The sequence below is a fragment of the Panthera tigris genome, chromosome X, assembly GCF_018350195.1.
Source record: "Panthera tigris isolate Pti1 chromosome X, P.tigris_Pti1_mat1.1, whole genome shotgun sequence".
In the NCBI taxonomy this organism is placed as follows: domain Eukaryota; kingdom Metazoa; phylum Chordata; class Mammalia; order Carnivora; family Felidae; genus Panthera; species Panthera tigris.
This window is the reverse complement of record NC_056677.1, coordinates 94174679-94188955: the sequence shown is the minus strand read 5'-3', so window position 1 is coordinate 94188955 and position 14277 is coordinate 94174679. Positions and strand designations below refer to the sequence as shown.

General features: G+C 42.7%; 1 protein-coding gene across 1 annotated transcript in view; it reads right to left on the bottom strand.

Moving 5' to 3' along the window:
- Positions 1 to 10433, bottom strand: part of LUZP4 (leucine zipper protein 4) — a 32106-nt gene extending 21673 nt beyond the window's left edge. The window contains 3 exon segments of the mRNA XM_042975026.1: positions 1927 to 2045; positions 3178 to 3309; positions 10220 to 10433. Coding sequence (XP_042830960.1) covers positions 1927 to 2045; positions 3178 to 3309; positions 10220 to 10244 — 276 coding nt within the window. The 5' untranslated portion in view covers positions 10245 to 10433.
- Between the last annotated feature and the right edge of the window lie 3844 nt (positions 10434 to 14277).

The following is a 14277-nucleotide window of genomic DNA, read 5'->3' as shown; positions in this document are numbered from 1 at the left end:
TGACCTCAGAGTACTTTTTTTTTTTCCTGGTGAGTTCTGCTATAATGACGGTCTCAAAAGTCTCAAAAGTATGAGAGATAGAAAGGTGCTTTAGGGGCACTTGGGGGACTCGATTGGGCGTCAGACTCTTGATTTTCAAGTCATGATTTCACGGTTTGTGAGTCCGAGCCCCGAATCTGGCTCTGTGCTGACAGTGCGGAGCCTGCTTGGCATTCTCTGTCTCCCTCTCTCGCTGCCTCTCTGTCTCTCTGTCTCTCTCTTTCAAAAGTAAATAAATAAGCATTAAAAAACAGGCTTTAAATTTGAAAATACTGAGAATTTTTGGGTCACTATATTCTGCACCTGAAATTAATATAACACCGTTGTTAACTATACTGGTATTAAAATTAAAAAAAAAAAAGGCGGGGTGGGGGGCGCCTTCGTGGCTCAGTCGGTTGAGCGTTCGACTTCGGCTCAGGTCATGATCTCACGGTTCGTGAATTTGAGCCCCGCGTCGGGCTCTGTGCTGACACCTCAGAGCCTGGAACCTGCTACAGATTCTGTGTCTCCTTCTCTCTCTGCCCCTCCCCCGCCCCTGCTCACACTCTGTCTCTTTCTCTCTCAAAAATAAATAAACATTAAAAAAAGAAGTAAATACTGTTTTACAATAATTCTCAGTTCATTTATGCACCTCAGACATTAGCAGATATAAACTCATATCCTTCTTTCCAAACGTTATGAAAAACCTCCTCACCCTACAGATTTATAGGTCACTTGTTAAACCAAACTTTCTCAAGTCCTCCCAATCAGAATGATCACAATATATAACGTACACATTAGAACATATACTGCAACTTGCCTGGCACTAAATTCTTTTATCTTTTTCTCCTATCCCCACATATAATATTTGAAGCAGGATTGCTCTAATATCTTGCATAGCACCTGCACAGGGTAGACATTTAATCAGTATTTGCTAAATCAATTTAAATTAACCCTTTATTTGAAAATGCAACATGATGCCCTCCAAAAAAGAAAAAGACTGGCGTTTATGTAATCTGACCCAAAATGGTTTAATTTCCCAGCACCACCATGCTTTTTACTAAATGGCCACATAATGCCTTAAGAAGAATCAGCTTAGAGGCCCAGCCGAAAGAGTGACATGAATGTTAGCTCATGAATCTGGATATGAGGATCTCGCAAACTCTTGTCCAGTGACTGGCTCACTTACACAAGTTCAGAGGTGATGAATTTGTACAACTATAGTATGTCCCACCAGTTGGACCCAGAGTGTATTTCATATCCTGTATCACCTGACTTCTCGGTGTTTTTTTGGTTTTTTTTTGTTTTTTTTTGTAAGTAGAGTTTTTCATTTTTTTTCAGGTTTTTATTTATTTTCGACAAAAAGAGAGAGAGAGCATGCATGAGCTGGGGAGGGGAAGAGACAGAGGGAGACAGGATCCAAATGGGGTTCTGCGCTGGCAGGAGAGAGCTTGATGTGGGGCTCGAACTCACAAACTCAGCCGAAGTTGGACGCTTAACCTACTGAACCACCCAGGCCAGGTGCCCGACTTCTAGTTTTTATGATTCATTCGCAAGTCTACTAAAGCTGTTTTATACTATACCTAAAGATCAAAGACTCTAGATGAGGGCAAAAATGAGAATGATTATGCAAGACAAGTCACAAAACCAATCATCTACTCTGGCATTTTGTAAATTCAAAATTTCTCGCAATGATCGAAAATAGCAAAAATTAAGTGTTTATTACAACAGTTACGGAGGACAAAGATCAATGAACAAATATTGGGTTTCAATTATGTTCAAGGCGCCATGAGGGAGTACAATGAAACGATCTCTGCTCTCAATGGAACTGAAAATCATCTTTAATATTAAGAATTATATTAAACTTAGGACCTTTTACATTGGTTAATTCTCAGCATTTACACTTACCTGATTATCTACAGGCTGCTCGTTTGAAGCGCTTTGTTCAGACTTGAACTCAGAAGATTCTTGGCAAGGTTTATCGTCTTGATTTCCTTCCTCAACGTTGTTTGTGAATTGTGAGAGTCCTTGAAAAATGATTATTTGCTGTATTTTCAGTCAGTAAATTCAACATATTGTTCAGAAGTATTATCTGCAATCTCACTGTTTCAAGGCTATGCCCTGGGTTTTGCAGAACTTGACATTTCATTAGTCTGATATCATCTGAGAGTCTCACTGAATTCTAGAACAGTCTTTGCCCTACTGTTCCTACCTGCATATCTTAGTATAGTAGTCTTCTTTGTATGCAATACCTCAAATTTGTTTTCATATGACAACAAAGTTGGGGCATGGTATCTGAAATTAACTGGAAGAATACCCTACTAGAAGAAGGAGAGATGGAGAAAAACTATCTGCTTTGTATTAACCGTACGAATATTCCCCTCAGTTGTCTGCTGTGCTTTGGGTGTAAAGATAGTTGCAGAAACAAAGAATATGGACCTCCAAAAGGCTCACAAAGATCAATTTTACATTTAGTTGGAAACAGGAGAATGGGCTACCTCCCCATTCTTAGATTTGTTCCCATAATAACCACCATCCCTCCTTTTCTCAGAACCCATTAAGCCACTGAAAGTTTCAGACAAGGACTGTAATGACGCTGGGTAGGAACTGGCGGGGGCTTAGAGCATGCACACTGTCAAGATGGTTCCAGGCTGCTGACTAAACCATGGAGATCCTTAACCGTTGAACAGACTTCTCTACAATGGCAATCTGCAGCACGTTCTTATGCACTAACCAATGGGATTGGCAATACAAGAAGAAGACTTTTTTCATGCTCTTCTGTACTCTGCTGTACGAGCGTTCATTTTTTTCAAAATGTGGATGCCATGGTGCTCAGGTTACTAACCATGCCTTTACGCCTCCTGTGTTACCTCCCAAAAGTAGAATGGGACCAACAAGCCAGGCTTGTGAACTGGCGCAAAGTATTTCTTATTCTCATCGTGCTCTCCCTTAAGGAAGTAACACATAGAAATTAAAAATTTGTTTTCATTTGTCATGGCATACGATCTTACCGAACCAGCATGCCTACGTTTTCAAGAAAAATCAAACTAGCAGCGTAGGGCAATTTTAGAATACATTCCAAGTTTGTGAATCTGCTTACCTAGTTATTCACAAGTATTTCAGACTCTTTACAATGTTTGATTTTTAGTAAACTTTTACCTTTCTGCTGGTGACATCTAAGAGCATTTGATGGCTGTCTTGAAGTTGGGCTCATTTTCTCATCGCTCTCTTCCCCTTTCTTGCTTGATTCACTGTTTACATCTTCTACCTTATTAAGTGTTATAATGTCATCTGTGTTAGAAAATACAAAAAAAAAATGAAGACAATAGAAAAAGCCGAATTACAACGTGTCTCAAGTGAATAATCTATATTCTACCTCATCATACGTTAGAACATTGTAAAAACTGGAAGCCCTAAACCATGACACCTGTATAATAAGGAACTTATAAAACCATAACAAAGATCAAACAATGCAGACATTTTAGAGTCAGTTTCCTGACATAACAAAGAGAAAGATTCCCGTTAAACAGAATTACAGTAACATCATTTATGCAAAAATAAAATTCCTTCACAGTAACGTAGCCTAAAGGGGAAATCATTTAAATGAATGATTTTACTAAGTGTTATTTTAGCTTGAGAGAAACACAGAGCGGTAGAGTCATTCCTGATTAAATGTCAGTGCTAGACAATTAGTTACATTCATTTTTGTGAATTGTAAGAAAGGAAGTAATAGTGATGGGACGTTCACAGGAAACACCAAAGAGGCAAGGAACCAAGATTAGCGTAAATAGCAGGGAGCAATCAGACTTTACCTTGTAGTCAGGCATGTTCTTAATGCTCTCAGATAGACAGCACTTACATGGCACGATTTGAAGGATGAGAGACACATACAACCTGCCTTAAAATCTCTCTCCTGATATCTGCGATGGGAAGATTCAAAAGTTGGATGTTCTATCAATGGATGCAAGCTTACTTAGGTCAAGTTATCTTTAGAAATGGGCACGAGCTGGGGCACCTGGGTGGCTCAGTCGGTTAAATGTCTGACTCTTGGGGTGCCTGGGTGGCTCAGCTGATTGAGCGTCTGACTTTGGCTCAGGTCATGATCTCGCGGTCCTGGGTTCGAGCCCCATGTCAGGCTCTGTGCTGACAACTCAGAGCCTGGAACCTGCTTTAGATTCTGTGTCCCCCCTGCCCCTCTCTCCACCCCACCCCTGCTTGTGCTCTGTCTCTGTCTTAAAAAAATGAATAAACATTAAAAAAAAACAAAAAACCTCAACAATCGAGTACCATTTCTTGACAAACGGGTTTTAAGCCCTGGTTCTGTCTGCCTGTCAGGAGCCAATGGTTGTTAACGTCTTGCAAAGACATAGCCTTTAATTTTCGGTTCCTTTTATTCCTTCTGCATTCTCTCACCTTCTCTTTTTTTTCCCCTCCGTTCTTTCCACTGTATTCTACATTTAAAGTCTGTACAGATCTCTGGGCAGAGTTTTTTTTTCTCATTACAGAGTAAGCGAGTGCACGAATCAAAACATCTTAGAGGACACCGCAGGAAGAGTTTTTCATCTCCAACCTCTTGCCCTCATCAGCCCTAAAACGGCTGCCACCCAGCTCTCAGGGACCCAGTGCAATGGGTGACTTCCTAAACAGGAGAGCAAAACTTCAGAGAGGAGAAAGGGAAGAGCAAGCTCCTTCCTGAGTCAGAGGTACGTTTCACAATGACACGAGAGAGTGCTCCGGGACCAGTCTGCCTAGTGGCACTCCTGGACAATTCTCAGTGACTTAATTTTTCCTGCACAATTCTCAGTGACTTAATTTTTCCTGACCTCCCAGTCACCAAAACTAATGGCAAGCTCGGTCTTAGAGTCACAGAAGGATTAAACAAGGCAGAAAATGTCTTGGGGCGCCAGGGTGGCTCAGTCAGTTGAGCGTCCGACTTCAGCTCGGGTCATGATCTCGCGGTCTGTGGGTTCGAGCCCCGCCGCGGGCTTTGTGCTGACCGCTCAGAGCCTGGAGCCTGTTTCAGATTCTGTGTCTCCCTCTCCCCGCTCATGTGCCTTGACACTCACTCTCTCTCTCTCTCAAAAATAATGAATAAAAAAAAATTTTTAATATCTTAAAAACTGAACAAGCATTTGTTGAGTGTCTCATGTATGTCAGGTCCTACAGCCCGGTGCCCCTAAAAAGCATAATTATATTCCTTTGTATTTTAGAACGTGTTGAAATCACTATTTTACTCTTTGTGAACATTTAAAATGTACTCTGGTTTTTGTAGACACTGTCCTGTCATTTTTTAAATACTTAGAATACTAGAAACCTCAAAATGCGTGACTTAGGTTCCCCTCCATTCCTGACGGACTTTGTATATGCTTCCAGAACACTTAACACAACACAGAACTGCACATATGTACTTAGCTGCCGCTGCAACTGAATCATGAGCCACTCGAGAGGAGGCCATTGTTTGTCAGGGTACCCAGTGCCCAGCCCAGGGCTCAATACAGAGTGGATGCTTTATAAACGTTTATGGATCTGGGACCCAATACATCTAGCAAGCAGAAAGTAGTCGTCACTACTTTCTGGCCATATTTTTGGGTGACCTGAGCCAGCCAGGCGCCCCATATTTTTGCCTTTTACTTCTTAATTTTTTTTTAAATGTTTATTCATTTTTGAAAGACAGAGGGAGACACAGCACACGCAGGGGAGGGGCAGAGAGAGAGGGGGACACAGAATCCGAAGCAGGCTCCAGGCTCTGAGCTGTCAGCACAGAGCCCGACTCGGGGCTCGAACTCACAGACCGTGACACCATGACCTGAGCTGAAGATGGACGCCCAACCGACTGAGATACCCAGGCGCCCTGCCTTTTATTTCTAAGAAAACACTATAATACGTTCTGAAAATGTTTACTGGGACAAGGACAAAAATAAATTTGTACAGCCTTTTCCTATTTTATCACATCTTCTTACAATGAAAGTAGTAATCTTGCATTCAGTATACATGATACAGATAATATAAAATTATATATAATATGTGAATGATATAAATAACATAAAATTTTTCTTTTTTAATTTGTTTTGAGAGATAGTAAGTGCGAGCAAGGGAGGGACAGAGAGTGAACGAGAGAGAGAATCAGTAGCAGTTTCCGTGCACTGTCAGCTGGTGAGCCCTGTGTGGGGCTCGATCTCCCGAACCGTGAGCCCGTGACCTGAGCTGAACACGAGAGTCCACACCTTAACCGAGTGAGCCACTCGGGTGCCCCAAAACTGCTTTTCTAATATACAGGTGCAGCTATCCAAAGCATTGCTAAGAGTAATATTTTCACCTTAATAAAATCATGGGGACATGTACTAGAAAAGTATGGATTTCTCGGTCAACTCATAGAAGCAACATGTATTTGCTCCCTCATGATGTATTTTTCTTGGCTTTGAACTGGAAGGGCCTTTCATGACTAACCAGTTTTGCCTGTTCCCCGTCTGTCTGAAATGGTATAAATATGGATCTGGGGAACCAACTTATACTCCCCAGAGTATAAGACAGCGAAATCAACAGCGAAAAAAGCACAGGAAGCATTAGGTTTGATTTCAGTGCTATAGATTCTCCTTGGCTCTGGAATTTCCCCCCCATTCAGGCTCCCGGTGACAGGGCAGAGCCTAGACTAAGGCAAATGAAGCACTCACCTCATGCATAATTTTTAGGATGCTCCAAAAAAAAAAAAACCTTCAGTATTTATAACACAATATTTTTAAAAATAAAAATTAATGCGGGCAGGGGTGGGAGAGCTCAGTTGGTAAAACATTCGACTCTCGATCTCGGGGTTGTGAGTTTGAGCCCCACATTGGGTGTAGAGATTCCTTAAAAATAAAATCTTAAAAATGGTTTTTTTTTTAAATCAACACAAGAACAATCCTTGATGAATAAAATATCAACAACAGAAACCAGATCAGACCGTGTGCGTGCAACCTTGCCCCACTTACTTCATTCCAGTTCCTTTACTTACAGAAATACATGACCAGCCAGAGGGCTGAAGTTTGTCCATTTGATTTTTTTAAACATTTCATTAAAAATATTATCTCAATCGTCAAATTTGTATTGCCTCCCTAAATTTTGCACCTTTGGCAAGGGCCTCACTTGTCTCACCATAGTCCCAGCCCTGCCCGGTGACCCGACATTCTTTTTTAAAAGTCATTTTAGGGATGTCTGGGTGGCTCAGTCAGTTGAGCATCCAACTCTTGATTTCGGCTCAGGTCCCAGTCCCAGCATGGTGGGATCGAGCCCCACATCAGACTCCACACTCAGTGTGGAGCCTGCTGAAGATTCTTTCTCTCTCTCTCTCTCTCACATCAAAAAATAAAATTAAAAAAATAAATAAAAGTTACTTTAACACCACAAAGTATTTCAGGACTCACAGTGGAGCCTGTGGTGGAGGGCAAGAAGCCAGAATCTGCAGTCTGGAATCCACACGGATTATGTCTTAGAAGAGTAAAGCTTACCGATACCCATCATTAAACAGATTGTTAAAAACACTTTAAAGGAAAAAAAGCAAGAAAATGTCTTAGGTACTATTCTGGGCCATTTCCCCTCAGGGGTAAAGGGGGGATGGCAGGGAATAGGAAATTTCCTCAACCTTATAAAAAGCATCCAGGAAAAACCCACAGCTAAAATGATGATTAACGGTGAAAGACTGAAAACCTTCCCCCTAAGATCAGAAACAAGTCAAGGATGTCCACTCTTAGCACATCTATTTAACATTTCATTGGCAACTCTAGCCAGGAGAATTAATCCAGAAAAAGAAATCAAAGGCAACCAGATTTGAAGGAAAGAAGTGGAAATATCTATATTCTCAGATGTTATTATCTTATATAAAGAAAATCTTAAAGATACACACACACACACACACACACACACACACACACACACAAATTAGAGGCAATAAACAAGCTTGGCAAAAGTGTGGAACAGAAGATCCATACACAAAAGTAAATCCTATTTCTATACACCAGCAATGAACTATCCAAATATGAAATTTTTTTTCCAAATATGAAGTTAAGAAAGCAGTTCTAGGGGCTCCTGGGTGGCTCAGTCAGTTAAGCTGACTTCAGCTCAGGTCATGATCTTACGGTTCATTGGTTCTAGCCCCGCATCGGGTTCTGTTTGGACAACTCAGAGCCTGGAGCCTGTTTCAGGTTCTGTGTCTCTCTCTGCCCCTCCCCTGCTCGCATGCGGTCTCAGTCTCAAAAATAAACATTAAAAAAAAATTTTTTTTTAAAAAAGAAAGCAATTCTACCAAGACCACCCAATAGAGGAAACAATAGTCTTTTTTTTTTTTACCAAATGATGTTAGAGAACCTGGATACCCACATGCAAAAGAATGAAGTTGGATCTTAGCTCAACCATTTGCAAAAAAGCAACTCAAAATGGGTCAAAGATGTAAATGTAAAAGGCCAACCTGTAAAACTCTTAGAGGGAAACCTAGAGGTAAATCGTCATAATTCCTTATCTATGATACCAAATCATGAACCACAAAAGAAAAAAGCAAACTGGACTTCATCCAAAGTAAAAATTCTTGTGCTTCAAAGGACACCATCAAGAAAGTAAAAAGCCAACCCAGAATACAGGAGAAGATATTTATGAATTGTATACCTGAGAGGGGTCTAGTGGCCACAATATGTTAAAAAAAAAAAAAAAAACTATTACGACAATAAAAAGGCAAACAATCCTCTTTCATTTCAGAAGTCTACTCCGCCGGCTCCCTGCCACTTACAAGATCCTCCCTGACTGATCGTTTGTGGTTCTCGGCATTTCTAACAATTACCCTCACAGCTGCTCCCTGTCTCAGATTTTAGATCTGAACCCCTGCTCCTTCCTCATTTCTGAAGTCCCCCCTACCTCCCCACTTATAATAAGGTCACCTCTCCCCTGCGCTGTGCCTTTCCATTTCAAAGTTTCACCCTCACTGCGCCCCAGCCCCCCACGTCTAGAATCTTCCATCCCTGCTCTACTTCTTCCGTTTCTAAGGTCTTTTGCTTCACTCCAACCCCACTTCTAACGTGGGCTTTTCTTACTCCTCCCACCCCACTAAGGTCCCCCCCCCTTCCTTGCTCCGCTTTCCTCTCTTGTTTTGCAAGCCTGGGTCTCTTTTCTCCTACTCTACCCCCCTCATCTCTAAATCCCCCCCACGACGTGTTCTGCTCCTCCCACGTGTAACATTCGCCTCTCCTTCTCTTCTCCACGCGCATGGCTGTCCCCTCTACTAATAAGGCATGCCCTCCCTATCCTTACCCACCTCAGTTTTTTGGCATGCTCTCCTCCCCTGCTGCTTCCCCCCCCCCCCCCCCCGCTGCAACCCCTGCGCTGCATCTACCCTCCCCCTTCCCCCACCCCTCCCCCTCCCCCTCCACTCGACCCATTCCCCCCTCTCCCCTCCCCACCCTTTCCCCTCCCCCCACCTCTTCCTCCTCCTAATCCCTGACCCCCCCCCACCCCGCTCCCCTACCGCACCCGACCTGCCGCCATTTTTAAGTTTAGCGCTCCCTGCTCAGCTCTCCAACTTCATTTACGAAGTCCGCCCATCTCCCCCTCCCCTTCCCCATTTCCAAAGTGGGTATTAATCGTGAAGAGTTTTGAGGTTAGGAGGTTCGAGGGTGCCAATGGAGAGGAAAGGTGCAAGCGAAGAAACAAGAAACAAGCAAGAAACAAGCAATCGAATACACCACCCCTTTTCTTGCTGCCCATTATCACTCTTCGAAAACTAGTCCCTAGAATCCAGTAATTTGCGACAGGCTCTCGGACTTCCAGGAGCATGTGGCCCCACATACGAAGTGGGCAGGTAGCTAGCTATCCACCCTTAAGAGAACAAAATATATGGAGACGCCTGGCTTTTTTATTTCCCTCAGCCTGAACCTTTGCAGCAATCGTGCCACACACAATTTCTGTCAGCTTTCGCCAACTTCCCACCTATTGGCTCTGTATAAAATGGGAGCAGAAAGGTCTGGGCTTGACCCAACGTATTTTACTTGGGGGCCTGGAACGGAGCTTTACCCAACTGGGGACCCGGAAGGGAGCTTTACCCTCTTGGGGGCCCGGAATGGGGCACAGAGCGCTAGCTTCGTCTCGCCCAGCGGCGTGTGCCTCATGGCGCCACTCAAGGTCTTCTGTCCAAAACCAGTGAGCCCTGACTAGTTGGGGCTGGGGGCTGGGGTCTACATACCTAAAGACATATCAAGAAAAGCCATCTTTCCCCCATTGTCAGGTTCTTCCAGCACAATTCCAGAAAGCGTTGTGTTGAAAATCGAAGCCGTCTTCACAGCGTAACTGCACACGGCTCTCAGCTAGGCTTACGTAGTGAGTGCGCCCCCTCCCTGCTCCGTAGGGTTCTGGTGAAACTTGTCACCCAATCACGGTCCTTTCCGTCACTGTTGCTAAGGCTCAGGGGGTGGAGCTTAGCAGTTACCACCCCTTCCCCCACAGATCTCTGGACGCGATCTTGCTCATAACAACAACAACAAAAAAAGACCCTGGCATTTTTTTACCGATCTTTCTAAGAACCGTCTCTTGTCTTGAGCTTCCACCATCCTGTCAGGAACAACTCTTTTTCTTCTGTGACACCTTGACCTTTGCTTTTCAGAACTCAGAAAAACCCATTTGTCCTCTGTGCTGTTGGCATTCTTGGTGAAGACAACGTTATGTTCTTGACGTGATAGGTTCACCGCTTCCCTCAAATCCGAAGAGCTGCCACAAATTTAGCAGTTAGGATCCATCCACAGGCTTGCAGTACCACATACCTTTTGATGACTTCCCTAAAGATGTGGCCGTGACATTTCTTAAGAAAAAAAAAAATGTAACTATTCTTCTTATCACCTCAATACTGCTCGGTATACACTATTTTTAAGTGTTGGAAGAATCCGGGGTGTCACTGGTTCTTCAGAGGAAATAAAAATAAAATTAATACATTTTGAGAGCTGAAAACGTGTTCAAGTTGTCACAGAAATCACAATATAAATATCTGGGTTCCTTACTATATTAGTCTCTGAGGATACAGGTATCTATAAAATATATGTGAGACCTACAGGAGAAAATCACCTAAGGTATCCAGAAAAATTCATTTAAGACTTGAAAAGATAGGGAATAATTCTAAGGGTGGAAAGGGTATTTCCTGACAGGGGAAACTGCTCCCAACACTCTGAAAAGGTCAAGTCACTTCATGTGGTGAGGTACTGAAAGACGAATCTGAAGAGATCAGCAGAAAATAGATTATGGAGAGATTTGTATACAAACGGTTTGGAGCATTTTTTAAATTTTTTCTGAAAAATATTTATTTTTGAGAGACAGAGAGAGAGAGATTGCGAGCGGGGGAGGAACAGAGAGAGAGGGAGACACAGAATCCAAAGCAGGCTCCAGGCTCTGAGCTGTCAGCGCAGGGCTGGTCGCAGGGCTGGAACCCACGAACCGTGAGCCCATGACCTGAGCCGAAGTCGGTTGCTCAGCTGAGCCACCCAGGTGCCCCTGGAGCATTTTTTAATATCGGATTTATTGCATTATAGAATAAGAAGGGAGGAGGACCAAAGACAGGCTCCCAAGGAAATTACAAAGGAAATTGAGTAGACAGTGTCAGAGAGCTATGGGAAGAACTAGCAAAGAAGCGTCCAGGAAATAAAGGGAAAATTCTAAGAGGGACCTAGTGGTCCACCAAGTCAAGGATTGCTGAATGATCAAGTTAGCTAGGAACCGGAGAAGTCATTAAATTTAGTAATTAAGAGCTGGTTGGTTGTTTTCCTAACCTTCAGCAGACTTTTAACAGGCCACAAGTTGAAGACTGATCAATTAATTATTTTTTATTTAATGAACACATATAACATTTCCTATCTGCCAGGCACTGTTCTAAGAGCTTTACAAATATTCATTTGTTTAAACCTCTGGGCACCTGGGTGGCTCAGTCAGTTAAGCATCTAACTCTTGGTATCAGCTCAGGTCAGGAACTCATGGTTTGTGAGCCCTGCATTGGGCTCTGGGCTGACAGCGCAGAGCCTGCTTGGGATTCTATCTCTCCGTCTCTCTTTGCCCCTCGCCTGCTTGCATGTGCACACATGCATGTTCTCTCTCAAAAATAAATGAATGAACTTAGAATAAAAAAAAAGAGAGAGAGAAGCACCTGAGTGGCTCAGTCAGTTAAGTGTCCGACTTCGGCTCAGGTCATGATCTCGTGGTTCATGAGTTGGAGCCCCGCATGGGGCTCTGTGCTGACAGCTGGGAGCCTGGAGCCTGCTTCGGATTCTGTGTGTCCCTCTCTCTCTGCCCCTCAGCCACTCACGCTCTGTTCTCTCTCTCTCTCTCTCTCTCTCAAAAATAAACATAAAAAAATGTTTCTTTAAATCAATTGTAGAACATTTGGGTATCTTTTAGTCAAGGATCTTTTGACGGGAAACAACAGAAGTCTACTCCAACTAGGTTGAACAAAAAGGAAGATTTATTAGAAGAATCCAGGGAAGGTCAACAGTGTGAAGTTTAGTTTATCCTCCCAAAAGAGCAGAACTGGTTAATTTATTTGATACACCAGCAGGATTTGATGTAGTTGATTACTTTTTCCTCCTTGAAATGCTTTGTTCACTTGACTCCTAAGATACCATTCCCTCCTGGGTTTCCTTCCAGGAGGCTGGCTCTATTTATGTTTTACTGGCTGCTCTATTTATGTTTTCTTTTCTGGCTCCTCCTCATCCTGACCTCTAAACCATTGGTGCTCAAACTTTAGCATACATTTGAATCACCTTACTAAAACACAGCTTGCTGGGCTCTACCCCCAGAGACGCTGATTTCAGTAGGTCGGGAATTGGGAAGAAAAATGTGTATTTCTAGCAAGTTCCCATGTGATGCTGATGTTGCTGGTGTAGGGACCATGCTTTGAGAAGCAATGCTTTAAACACAGGAGCCAAAGCCCAGTCCTTAGAGAGTTTCTGTATTTACGTATATACTGCCTCAATGATCTCATCCAGTCTCCCGACTTTCAAAAGCAGCTGTACAGTGATGTCTCCTAAATTCGAATCTCTAGCTCAGACCTCTCCATTGAAAGTTTGTGTAACTGATATACCTACTCAACATATCTACTCAGATATACAATGGTCATCATGATCCTAAGTTTTCAAGACCAAATTCTTAAAAAAAAAAAAAAAAAGTGTATTTATTTTGAGAGAGAGAGAACAGGCACGTGTACTAGAGCAGGGGAGGGGCAGAGAGAGAGAGAAGGAGAGAGAGAATCCCAAGCAGGCTCTGTGCTGTCAGCTTACAGAACCCAACGTGAGGCTTGATCTCATGAACAGTGAGATCATGACCTGAGTTGACATCAAGACTCAGACGCTGAACTGACTGAGCCAGCCAGGCACCCCAGGACCAAAATCAAATCTTCCCTCACAAAACCTGCTCTTCCTATGTTCTGTCTCATTTCGGTAAATGGCAACTCCATCATTCTTTTTCTTTTTTCCAAGTTTTTATTTAAATCCCAGTTAGTTTATGTGCAGTGTAATATTAGCTTCAGGTGTAGAATTAAGTGATTCATCACTTACATATTACACCTGGTGCTCATCACAATAAGTGCCCTACTTAATCCCCATCACCCATTTCATCCATCCCCCCTCCCCCCCTTCCCCCCTCCGCCAGCAACCCTCTGTTTGGTCTCTATAGTTAAGAGTCTGTTTCATGGTTTGAATGGCAATTCTATTCTTCTATTTGCTCGGGACAAAGGATTTGAAGTCATTCTTGACTTTTTTTCTTCTATCACGCCCTATATCCAATCCATCTGCAAATTCTGTGAGTTCTACCTTCAAAATATATCCAGAATCTCATCATCTCTCACCACATCGACCATTACCATCTTGATTCAAGCCATCATCATTTCTTGCCTCCATTACTGAAATAGATTCCTAACTAATCTTCATACTTCTGTCATGGTTCTTATGTTCATTCCCCACACAGAAGCTAAAATGAGTCTTTTAAAACTTTAGTCAGCTGCTCAGCAAATGAAGTCCCTTCCTATTTTTTGCGAAACTCTCAGCATTGGAATCTTTTTTTTAATAATTTATTGATTTTTTAATTTATATCCAAGTTAGTATATAGTGCAACAATGATTTCAGGAGTAGATTCCTTAATGCCCCTTACCCTTTTAGCCCATCTCCCCTCCCACAACCCCTCCAGCAACCCTCTGTTTGTTCTCTATATTTAACAGTCTCTTATGTTCTGTCCCCCTCCCTGTCTTTATTTTATTTTTGCTTCCCTTCC